This window comes from Trachinotus anak, unplaced genomic scaffold (genome assembly GCF_046630095.1).
Source record: "Trachinotus anak isolate AG129_WGS33_773 ecotype Australia unplaced genomic scaffold, CSIRO_AGI_Tana_v1 ptg000009l, whole genome shotgun sequence".
Classification (NCBI taxonomy): Eukaryota; Metazoa; Chordata; class Actinopteri; order Carangiformes; family Carangidae; genus Trachinotus; species Trachinotus anak.
The window spans coordinates 19,117,568-19,129,612 of record NW_027273860.1 but is presented as its reverse complement, the minus strand read 5'-3'; the positions used below and the strand labels follow the sequence as shown (position 1 = coordinate 19,129,612).

The window sequence follows — 12,045 nt, the reverse complement described above, 5'->3', positions numbered from 1 at the left end:
TTAGCTGTTTTTTTTAAGGGAGAAAAGCCCGACAGGTCAGTCTGTATTTTAATTAAAGCTGATGAAATAAGTCCTTTTCACTGTATTAATGCTCAGTTGCAAAGTGAGGTTATACAGGGAGACTTTAATGTTCAGTGGCAAAAAACACAGATGCATGTAGTGACAGGAAAAACAAAGTTGTACTCTGCTGGTCCCTGCTGGTGGTCTTATGTGTCACCCTGCACACTGCAGGATCTCTGGCCTCCTCTGTGAGGTTACAGATCAAAGATAACTCTTCATCTTCATTGTACGTCCTGCTCTAGTCTCAACTTGCAAAGCAACTTCTTTCTGCTTCCACATGGAGACATTTTGGTCATGACACTGCACACACAGACACTCCTGCTGTGTCTTAGGAATATTCAGAGGCTGCATGGTTGGTTAAGATGTGAGTGCAGATAATGTGCTATCAGAACCCGAGGAGGGAGGGAAAGAAGGCCTTTAACCACAAACTAAATTAAAGTGAATGAATTTCCAATCTAATCCCAACAGTGGGGGCAGCAGAACCACCCACCAGCTCTGCTTTGAGGCAGTAATGGGTTTAGATGTTCAATACTTACAATGCATTTAGCCACACTGGCTTGCTAAATTATTATCTTAAAACACCAAATGCCATTCTTACCTAAAACACTAAATTATATAGTTAGTCCTCACAATACAGTGCCCTCATATAAGAATACAGTTTACCATCTACATGCAGTGTTGTGAGCGCCTGTTACAGGACTGTAGGTTGTGTTTAATGATCCACAACTACAGTCGTAGCTGACTGTATTTTACATGTTTGCATGAAATTAGGTGCAGCAGAAACAGTAAACTGATGCAGTCAAGTACAATCACAATCATAATTTTGTATTTTGTTATCATTGTGAAGACTTTAGTTAACAATAAGCAATAGTACAACATATTTATTAAATAAAAATACATCAATTCACAAACTGACTCCTGCATGATGTGCACATTTTCTCTCAAAGCTAAGTGACTGGTGCAAAGTCTGTTTTGTTGAGAAGTGACTTCTGTCTGGCTGCATTCATAGGTACACGATTTTATTTAAAAGTGCAACACCGATTAAAATATATTTATGATTTAATTGGATGCAGATGTTAACATTTTGTGTAGCTGTGCAAGATTTTCAGGCCAAAATGAGAATTATATTGCATTATGTTAAAAACAACAATACCTTTGTCAGGCTCATGTTCCAGGTCGTACCATCTCTCTGTGACCTGCAGAGGGCGGGAGCTGCCTCATGTTTTCTCTCTGCAGTTTTTGGAAAATGCAACAAGACAATATCTGGTCAATTTACTTTCTTCTCTTGCAGCTTTGAACCTTTAAACTTTCAGCAGCTCATGGTTGAAAGAAATCAAGATGACTGAGAGCTCTGGGAAAAGCTGGTAAGTGAATTTTGTGTTAATGTTATTTTGTAAAAAAAAAAAAAAAAAAAAAAAATATGGGGTTTTACCCACAAAATATATCTTATTTAGCGTTTTTTTTAATTTTTTTTTAAATAGTACCATAACTTTATATATCATGGAGAGGTGAGCTGAGAAAATATGGATGTGGGTTTTTCTCACAGTGTCCAATTTAAAAATCATTATGAAAAAATAAAAAGTGTGAATTATTAATATTTTTCAGTGATTTACAGGCATATACAGACTGAATGAAAAAGGGACAAATATTATTTGGGGTAATTTTTTAATATTACTTGTAAATTGATCGTACGTCCTATAGTTTTATTCTTACATTTTTCTGCTGTATATAAAAAGAGAAAGAACACATTTTGAACTGTTCCTCAGTAATAATGTGACTGATTATTTTTGTTGGCACCAAAAGTCAGACTAAGAGGTGTGTTTGTGCTGGAAAAAAAACAATACAATGCTTGTGGGCTATGGACAGCTACAATGTGCTAAACAAACACATTCATGTAATTTTGATAAATTAAGTGATTCTTTGTGCATCTCTACATTTGTACACCTCAACAGGTATATACCATTTCACTGCTATTACCAATCAAGACAAAGCTCATGTATGATAATGAAAAACAAGATGTGATATACATTCTACCATTTTTATACCATAACAGTCCATAACTTCCTCCACAACTATTTTATCTACCAGAAATCGAAACTGCATGAAAACCTGTACTTGAAGAATAAGAACAAGGAGACTCTGTTGCCAGGTCTGACCCATGCTGTCAAAAACTAAAGGTACGAGGTAACGTCACAGAAACTGCTTGATAATCAACCAGATGATCAATCACAGATTATCTACAAAGTCATCTAAGAGGACAGAGTGCTACTGGATAAAATCCCAACATATAACAAGTAAAAACAAAGGCGGATGCCATCAGTTTCCTGTCTCAAAGCACTCTAGATAAAGTCTGCATGAATGCCTGTAACCCAATCTGCAACATCAAAGCTGCTGTGAGCAGTTCCCCTGTGCGTCCCCCGACAGACCCGTCGAACCCCTCGCTCTGATGCAGACAATATTTGCTCCAGTATCTAGAGGAGAATGAAATAGGTCACAGAGGATGGAGACAGTCTGCCTCCTCTCTGATTCTTCAGAGACCTTGATATGGCTCACATCAAAGAGGGAAGAGGAAGCCGGGAGGTGTCGGGGGAAGTCTGTCTGACCTGATGTGTGTCTTCATGCATCATGGAGGGTGGCGGTTTGTGGTCCAGATCTTCAGATTTGGGATATTTGCTCAAAATCAGGTCCTTTTGCTTCAGCTGCTGCTCCTTTAAAGAGCTGTTTTCGAGCTGGATGTTGTGTTTAAGGTTACATTTCATTTTTCCGTCCACCTTCTCAGACTTGACTTCTACCCCCTCCTCTCCGTTATCAGTCACCACCTATAGCCGTCGTTGCCCCAGCAGTAGGGTCCTTTTGTTAAGCAAAGTCCTCACTGTCTGTGCCAGGTCACACCTACGAGTGTCTCCTAATGTGTGAACGCAGACACCCTGTGGGGTGCAGTCACTCCCTAAAAGGCCACTTACACAAATTCCCCCCTGAGCTGAAAGCTTGTTGACGCTCATCCTCTCAGCATGGAAAAACACACAGTTTTCTTTTACTGGTAAGTTTCATGCTCCCAGTCCTGTAGCTGGGAGCAGGTAGAGCCTGTGTCCCTGTGTCTACCTGTATACTTCTTCTTCTTCTGAAGTCAGAGAAAAAGGATTAAAGGGGGACATCCTCTCATTTTATAACGCCTGTTTCTTCCTCGTGATGATGTGACGTCACAAGAGTTATCTCTGAAAAACGTTTCACACAAAGCCCACATCACAACCAAACTGCTTTAAGGTGTAAGAGAGAAGTGACCTTTCATCACCAATGACCAATAGGAATTACGAGTCTGGATATCTTAACTTCTGCTCCACAAATTCCTTTTTAAACATGTGTCTTGTGAGCCCACAGTACTGTAATGGCTGGAGAGCCCCTTTAATGTCCAGTACCTGCATTCTGAAAAAGAAATACATAGACCGAGTTCTTTTGTAAAGAGCTTATTGTCGGTTGGCCACCAGATGGAGACGTTCAGCTGTGGGTGGGAAGGCAGAGCAGCTCACACTCTGTTAAAGGGACATTTCTGATCTTATTTAACGGAACAGACAGAATCCAAATGTTAATGTGCGGATAAATAGCAGATCGTCTCAGGAACTGCGCGCTATGCCTCAGCAGGTCACAGGTCATGAGACTGAAGTGATGTCCACCTCCACCCTGTCCACGCACTTCTCAGTGTAGATACATGGTGTAACGCCAGGGGTGGACTGGCGCCTCTGTGGGCCTGCACATAATCACGGTAATTGCAGCGTGTGGATTTTCTCTGTTCCCTGAAGCTGTGTCCTCACCCTGCTGTCTGTGGGACACAGTTGACGCCGGTGGATGCTTTATTCCTACAGGCATGGAGCTCTGACCGTAGACAGCCAGGGTCTTCCCTAATGACCCCCCCCATGCACACACACCCGCCTCAGGGTACAGCCCACTACAGACTGAAGGTATTTTTCTCTCTTAAACGACTCTGTGTCAATTGTAAAAAAAAGTAATAATGAGATTAAGACAAAATAAATAAAAAAAACATAAAAATATATGTTTATATTTTCATTCTGCAGGAAGCAGTTGGCGCTGATACAGATCGCGCGCGCACGTGCATTGCCGCATGCGTGTGTATGTGTGTGTGTATGTATGTGTGTGTGTGTGTGTTCCTGTGTCGTCTCGGTGGCGCCATGGATTGCTCATTTCTGTGAGCGGCTGTCCGCTCCTCCCTGCGGCAGCGGCAGCGGCAGCGGCAGCGGCAGCGGCAGCGGCAGTCCGCCTGGAGGAAGCGGCTCAGCGCGGCGTCACCGCGGCTGCCGGCAGGGTGACGCTGCAGGTAGCTGCTGCTGGCCGGGCTGACGGGACTTTAATGCAGCTGTGACTTAAAATACCAAATGTAATGATGGATCTTGGGGTGACTACATACATAGAGCTGTATTTCACGATGCAATTAAATCCCTGCATGAAACATCCTTTTATTATCTAAATCCAGGGAAACTATTTTAATACTCTTTAGTGTCACTTTTTTTTTTTATATAAAGCACAGTGACTCACACAGCTTAAGAGAGGTTTGCAGTTCTTCTGTTGAGGACCTTACTTCACATTTGATACATAAAGGGTAATATTGCAACATAGCTGTTTGTATACATATTTAGATATTTTAGCCTCGGCCTATGCACATATTAAATATTACAAATTGCATAACTAGTAGTAATTTATTTGTCCAAAGTCTGCACCAATAAAGTCAGACGACACTGACAATGTAGTTTGTATCCAGGCTCGTTCTGTGGGGCAGTCTGTTGACCTGGTGGAGTGACTGCCCCCCGGACCAATGGTGTCCAGTCATGACATATGGAATATGGTATTATGGAAATGAAGGACGATGAATGGAGGGGTCGGCTTGACCTCAGCAATCAAGTTAGAGAGTGACAGGCAGAATGCGACCGGAAAAATAGGTGATTTGGCTTCAAAAATAAAAGCATCAAGTTTGTCTCTTAAGGGAAAATGGACAAGACATCACATTTTGGTGAAACCGTGGACTCATTTTAGAACTATTAAATGAAACTACCGCTGCGGGTTAAGGCGCATTTCCTTGATAAAGCAGAGTTTTTACATAGGTCTAATGCAAATAAGTGTGTGTTGATATACCGGCGATCATAATGTTATCATCAATAAGTAAAATTGTCCTGCCATGAACTCATTATTCCACTTGTGTTCAAACAGAATTGATGTGCAAGTACAAAATTGTATCGATGCATCAAGAGCTTTGTCTGACAGATTTATTGCACTTTGCAATGATAAAAAGCGGGACCAAAAAACAAGTCACGTTTCATATTTGATTTATTTTTCTGAGACATACCACGTATTTAAATCTTATTTCATGTAGGGTTGCTTTATTAATTTATCATTCTATTTTTCTCTGTCTGTTTTGTATTTGTTTCATTAATTCTGTCTTAAATGCTGTTTCAACTTTCATTGTTTTTAAATGTGCATTTCTATGCCTTATGTCACGAACTTTAAATTGGTGTTTGAGACGCGATTGGCGACACGTTTGAACTGACTTATTTTGAAAGGACATACCGGATACAACGTTCTTACGTATTCCGCCTAACTTCCCGCTGTGTGGTCTGACCAATCAGGTGGCAGGGGGCGGGGCTCTGACAGACCACAGCTATTTCTTCTGCTAAGCTTCGTCCGCTCCGAGCTTGAGAGCGGTCTCTGGTCTGGTGGAGTCGTCCGTCTTTTCCTAACATTTCTCCGTGCAGGAATACAAAGTGATGCTTCACCGAGACCGGCTGCACAGACAAGCAGAGGGGGACCGGCGGTGACAGCTTTATATCACACTTTCCTCTCTCAAAGGAGTATCTTCCTGTCTTCTTGTTGGTGCTGGCAGAAGAAGACGCGGTGTTTTGCGTCTCCAGTAATGTCGGACCGCTATTAAAAACAAACCTTTCTGTCTCCATGCGGGAGAGGAAACTTCTCGGGGTGATTTTCGGTCACGGTGTGTTTCGGTGTGGATTGTCGAGCTGCCGTGTTTCGACACAGGAATGCCTCATTTTTCGCCGTAGCTCCATGTAAATATCTTTGTCGCCCAGCTTCTTCTTGCCCAGCGGACTCTGCTGCTGCCACTGGATATACGAGGACTTTCTGCGCAGTAACTCGGTGTAAATGGATCGACAGTCCAGTTTCATTTCCATTTGGCTACAACTGGAGATCTGTGCCATGGCTGTTCTTCTCACTAAAGGTATATATAGACTTTGGTCCGCGGACAGGACGTGTTTGTTTAGCTTCTTCACATCAGGCTGAACAATATTTGGAAGTGATAAACGGGATTGAGCCTAAACCCTCACCCAGCTGCCCTGGCTGTAGCGAGCTGAGCGCCAGCGTCCCTCTGAAAAACTATCCAATTTACTTCAACAGTAAAGTAGGATTCACCCAAGAGGGTTAGGATAATTGTTTCCACTGAAAACTAATTTGTTTGGTTAATAATCTTGAATTCACCCTTAATTATTTAAGGTTTTATTTCTAGTAAACTTCAGCTCACTTTTTTGCTCTTAGATTAGATCTTTAAATAATTGTCATGGAAAAAAACTGAAATGATCCCGACCACAGTTTGTGTTTTCATGTCCTTTAGCATGTTCCAGCCAAAACTCCAACTTCAACATCCAAACTCTCTGAGAGACGTTATTAATAGTCCAACACTCATTAATACTCAAATCCTGTCTCATCTTGGCTGCCCATGTTTCACTTCACTAAGCTCATGTTTAACTCAGTTTTGAAGCTGCCATTCATACTGAGCCAGGCTAAAAAGCCCCAGTGCTTGCCCCCCCCCCCCCTCAACAGCCCACAAAGGGGCCTCTCCTTTCTAATGAAATATTCTCCAAATGACCTGCCTGGGCCCTGCTGCTCCAATCATTCACAGGGAAAACACTGATCTGATGAATGTGCCCCTGCTCTGAGAGCTGGTGCGTTCAAAGAGCCACGACCACTGAGAGGAGCAGAGTTTGTTTCTGAAACTTTTTTACTTGTTTTAATGCATAATAGTCACCAGACTGATGAAGAGGATAGAAATTCTGCCATATATGTTAAAAGGATACACAGCATTCACCTCTAGTGTTCTGTAAAAGTCTTATAGCAACACCAGAAGACACTAAAAGCCCATAAATATAAGTTCTCAAAAGAAATTATCAGTCCTGTTTTGGTTTTGTTTGGGCAGATCATTTGCTTAGACTTATATTGTTGAAAAGTTTTGGAAAAAAAGAGGCAGCGGACGAAGTAATGAGTGGGCCGGTGTAAAGGCAGGCAGCCCTAATGATATGGTTGCTGGAAGCTCTTTAGATGGGACCTCAGTGGACCCCCCTCCACCCCCAGGCAGTCCTGACCACAAGTAAAGCTTTGCGTGCAAACGGGGGTGAAAGGAGACTCCTGCGCCTCGGTCCGGCCCCCCTCCCTATTTGCGAGTTTCCATTTGGGTTGAAAGAAATTGACTTTGGCAAACAAACCACTAATTATAAGCTACACGGTTCCTGTTTTATAATACAGACAAAAAGAAAGAAAGAAACTCACACAGTGGCAGAATTAGTGCAGAAGTGTAATATTCCCGTGAGGTCTTTAAAGTTACCTGGCTGTTTATTGCAGGGCGCAGAGGCCAGGTTCAGAGCGAGAACCTTTGAGAGAAAGTGTTGCAGACTAAAGGCTGAATTTGACATGAGCGAGAAGTTTTGTTGTTGAATATCTTCTGGTATGATGATAACGACTAAGGAGCTGAACTATATTAACCTCTTGATGAATCCTTACAAGGATGTTTGTGGGTCTTTTAATCCCAGTTTGGGAACCCAGAAACCTGACAAACATCCTAAACTTCTGAGCCCAAGTTCCATCAAATTATCAGACAAAATGTGACTTAGCAGAAACAAGGTTTTAAAGCTATAAATAAACTATAATCTTGGCATAAGTTTCCCTAACCCTGCTCTTTTTTGCCTCTATGCATCTCCAGGAGAAATAAGATGCTATTGTGACGCCCCGCACTGTGTGGCCACTGGATACATGTGCAAATCAGAACTGAATGCCTGCTTCACCAAGGTCCTGGACCCGCTCAATGCAAACTCACCCCTCACTCACGGGTGTCTAGATCCCATCGCCAATGCCGTAGACATCTGCAGCAGCAGCAGCAGCTCGAGGGCTGCGGACGCCCTCAGCGGGGCCTTGGCCACGATGCTGGACTGCTGCCACGAGGACATGTGCAACTACAGAGGCCTGCACGACCTGGCGCACACCAGGGACTCAACAGGTAAAGGAGAAAGTCATTCACTGGGCTGAATCACTGGCTGTCAGGATGTTTGCTTTTCACTGCAGCTGAAATATGAAATTCACTTGAACTGGTTTTAAAATGATGTGACTCTCTGGGGGATTTTACGATTCTTCCTCAGCAAATATTCAACGTTTTCTTCTTTGCAGAGGCAATATATATTGAGCTGTAGGGTTCTTCAAACACTGTTTATGAACATACAGGCCAACCTTGCCCCCCCACCTACTTCCCAGCTTTACAGAACTTCAGTTTGACTTTTAATGGGATCCAGCTCTGTGCCTGGGAAAGCAGGGAGAGCCAGTTTACCTTAAGCACTTGGAAAGAGATCAGATATATTCTTTTTTTATAATGTGTGCACCATGTAATTTTCCAACTGAGTAGGTATGTGCCTTGTAGAATGAATATTCCCTGACAAGTCTGCATGTTGGGCAGCTTGGAGAGGAATGAAAGGGTGCACACAGAGACAGAGGGGAAGGGGAGCTCTCCTGAGGGGATTTTTTGATGTGACCCCGACCAGAGCAGACTACAGTTTATTAGCTCAAATTAATTTCTGGCTCTCAGGTCAGGACAAGGTGACTCATTTGTTTTTAGCCTTGCTGGCCTTTCTCACTTCCTTGCTCTGGTCTGTCTTATTTTCTCTCTCTGTCTGTGGTCACTGGTCTGACTGTGCAGCTTCTCAGTAAGCTCCAAGCAGCAGTTCATACAGTCAAAGAGAAATTTCACCGTAGTACATAACTGTGTATACGAGCGTGCATTTCAACACATGATTATCTCCGTGTCTACAGATAGCCGGTTCCAGTCGGACAGCAACAACAGGAACCTGGTGACCCGGGTGCAGGAGCTGGCCTCGGCTAAGGAGGTGTGGTTCCGGGCAGCGGTGATCGCTGTGCCCATCGCCGGTGGCCTCATCCTGGTCCTGCTCATCATGCTGGCATTGCGAATGCTGCGCAGCGAGAACAAGCGGCTGCAGGACCAGCGGCAGCAGATGCTGTCGCGGCTCCACTACAGCTTCCACGGCCACCACACCAAGAAGGGCCACGTGGCCAAGCTAGACCTGGAGTGCATGGTGCCGGTCACAGGCCACGAGAATTGCTGTCTGACCTGTGACAAGATGAGGCAGGCTGACCTGGGCAATGACAAGATCCTGTCTCTGGTGCACTGGGGGATGTACAGTGGCCACGGCAAGCTGGAGTTTGTATGACTTCCTGCTGGGAACTATGTGACTGTCAGCTCCCCACAACCAGCCAGGACTGCCTCTCAATTGTTGGCTTTTGTTTTGTTTTTTTTACTTTGAAAGACATTCCCATGTTTTCGTCCATTGGACTGTTGGGGTTATGTTTATGTCAGTGGCGAAAAAATACGAGACTGATCTCATGCCGTGTGGTTTTTGCTAGAGGAGCACTTTACTTGAAAATGAAAGGCAAAGCAGCAAGAAGCTGTATTTAAGCTTGAGAGGGCAGGACTGAGGTGGAGCGAGCGCTCCATCACTGCTCCTGAGGATCCTGGACTTCTACACTGAGCGCTGAAGGATTCCAAATCTGTCTTATTTGCACATTTGTAAAAAATCTAAAAAAGTTGTCGTTGCTTAAAACAAGAATTTTACACTGACACCAGGGTACAAAAAGAAAAAGGACTTGTTTGAGGAGAAAAAAAATTCAGTGTTTGACTGTAGGTGTGCACACTCCTCTGTGTACGTTTCATGATTCAAGCGTATTGTAAAGATTTTAAATATATATATATATATATTTTTGTCTGATAAAACTGACTGGTGTGTGTGTGTCTTGCTCTGGGTGAATGTCCAACATCTCTCTGTGATCAGACTATAAGCTTGATTGTGAGTGTGAAAGAAAAACTTCCATTAAAAGTGACTTTTTATTTATTTCATGATTCACTCTTGTGTTTTTTGCCTTAAAACAGTGAACACTGCTTCACAACTCACTGCTGTGGTCAAAGCTTCATGGCACACAAAGTGTTAAAACCAGGGACATGTGAGACTGTCGTCCTGCTTTGGCAGTGTGGTGTTTCCAAGCTAGGTCGTAGTGTGGCCTTGGCATGCTCTGTGTGTGTGTATGTGTGTGTGTTGGGCCTGCCAGTAAGGCCTTGTTTTACAGTAGAGCTGCTACATCTGTCTCGGTTGTTCTTGAACCCTCTCCAGAGGTCAGGTTTTAGTTTCAAATAACCTTTCTTCATTCTCCCCTCCCCCTCCTCACTGGCTGGATTTATTCTGGAAGTAGTAACACTATTTATTTTATACTCACTGTAATGCCAGTAAGCACCTCCCCTATTCTGCCTTTCTGGATTTCAGTGAAAACACTGAGTCTCCTGTGTTGGGCAGCGCGTCAGTAAAGAGCGACTTCAATGTTATTATCCTGTTAAGCCTGTGAAGTAGTTTGGGAATAAATTCCTCTATTTCTGTTGCATTGATTCCCATTTTTCAAATTACAAACAAATAGGGTTGGTGATAGTCTGTATGTTTCTTATTGTCAACAAATCCCATGAAAAACCAGCAGTGAATTACTCCTATTAAATTGTGTGTGTGTGTGTGTGTGTGTGTGTGTGTCAGAATCTGATATATCTTATGTTATTCCTCTGTGCCATAGAAACAAATCAGTGAGCCACACTGCAGCACTGGGTGATACCAGCCTGGAAAAGGCCTGACCTGCCCAATCAGGCAGCGTCAGGCACAGCATATGTGATGTTCATATATGAAATTATATATTTGTGTCCCGTTTTTAAGGATGATCTTCAGCAGAAGTGTTGCAGGGTAGAGAAGGCTTTTCAAGGGATTTGTTCACAGTGAAAACAAATAAAATATCAATCTCAGTCACTCTTTGCTGTGAAACGGTTGGTTCACCTAAATTACTAAGTGGTATCTAGCAATGAAAATTGCATTGGTTTTGTTTGTCCAGATTTTCTGACATTTCTACCAATCACTGCATTTCAATGGATTTCAATAGGTTCCCGTTTGTGGTGTTTTACATTTAAAGGTCCCATATTATATCAAAGTAGATTTACATGTCTTTTTTGATGATAAAGCAGGTCTAGGTTCTATATTAATACTTTGAAAGTATCAAAGCCTCAGTCCACAGAGAAATGCACACAGCCTGTATTCAGAAACTGAACCTTAAAACCAGCTGTCAGGACTTCTGGAACTTTGTGATGTCACAACAAAGCAGTTCCTTTGCCGTGCCCCAAGCCCCGCCCACTAGGACCCACTGTACAACCTTACAGGATTTGGTTTTTCTGAGTGTTCTATGACATCTACTATATTTTCATTTGATCAATCAGAAGAGAGGATCAGAGCCTCTCTTCTGATTGGCTCACTGACCTGTTGTTAGAGCTCCAGAGAGAACTTGAGAGGAGGATGTAAAACTACACTGAGATGGTTTTTGGTTCTTAAAACTACAAACAAATCCTCTGATGGATATCAACACAGTGAAAAGTGTAAAATATGGGACCTTTAAAAGCTGTATATGAAGTTTCTTTCCAGGAACAGTGTCACTGCCCCTGATAGTCTACGGGTTTCACAGGGACCATTTCTTTGGCAGAGAGTAGTTCCAATTAAAGATCATGTAGGAAATATGTTTGGTTTTTTTGTCATTTGAGTGATCTGACCCTGTAAGGATAAAAGGTCTATTGAAGAACTAATAGGGACACCTCTGGCAGAATCATGTTTTGATGTT

The 12,045-nt window shown here is 42.8% G+C and overlaps 1 protein-coding gene and 1 long non-coding RNA gene across 2 annotated transcripts; one reads left to right on the top strand and one right to left on the bottom strand.

Annotated features, from left to right (window-relative positions):
- Positions 1–201: 201 nt before the first annotated feature.
- On the bottom strand, positions 202–3,995 carry LOC139625573 (uncharacterized). Its single transcript, XR_011691928.1, has 3 exons — positions 3,870–3,995; positions 1,214–1,290; positions 202–327 (listed from the first exon to the last, which is right to left on the bottom strand). It is a non-coding gene; the product is annotated as an uncharacterized lncRNA (long non-coding RNA).
- Positions 3,996–5,757: 1,762 nt separating this feature from the next.
- Positions 5,758–10,241, top strand: bambia (BMP and activin membrane-bound inhibitor (Xenopus laevis) homolog a). Its single transcript, XM_071485683.1, has 3 exons — positions 5,758–6,298; positions 8,051–8,344; positions 9,148–10,241. The coding sequence occupies exons 1-3, from the start codon at positions 6,223–6,225 to the stop codon at positions 9,561–9,563; spliced, it is 786 nt and encodes a 261-aa protein (XP_071341784.1). The 5' UTR covers positions 5,758–6,222; the 3' UTR covers positions 9,564–10,241.
- Positions 10,242–12,045: the final 1,804 nt, after the last annotated feature.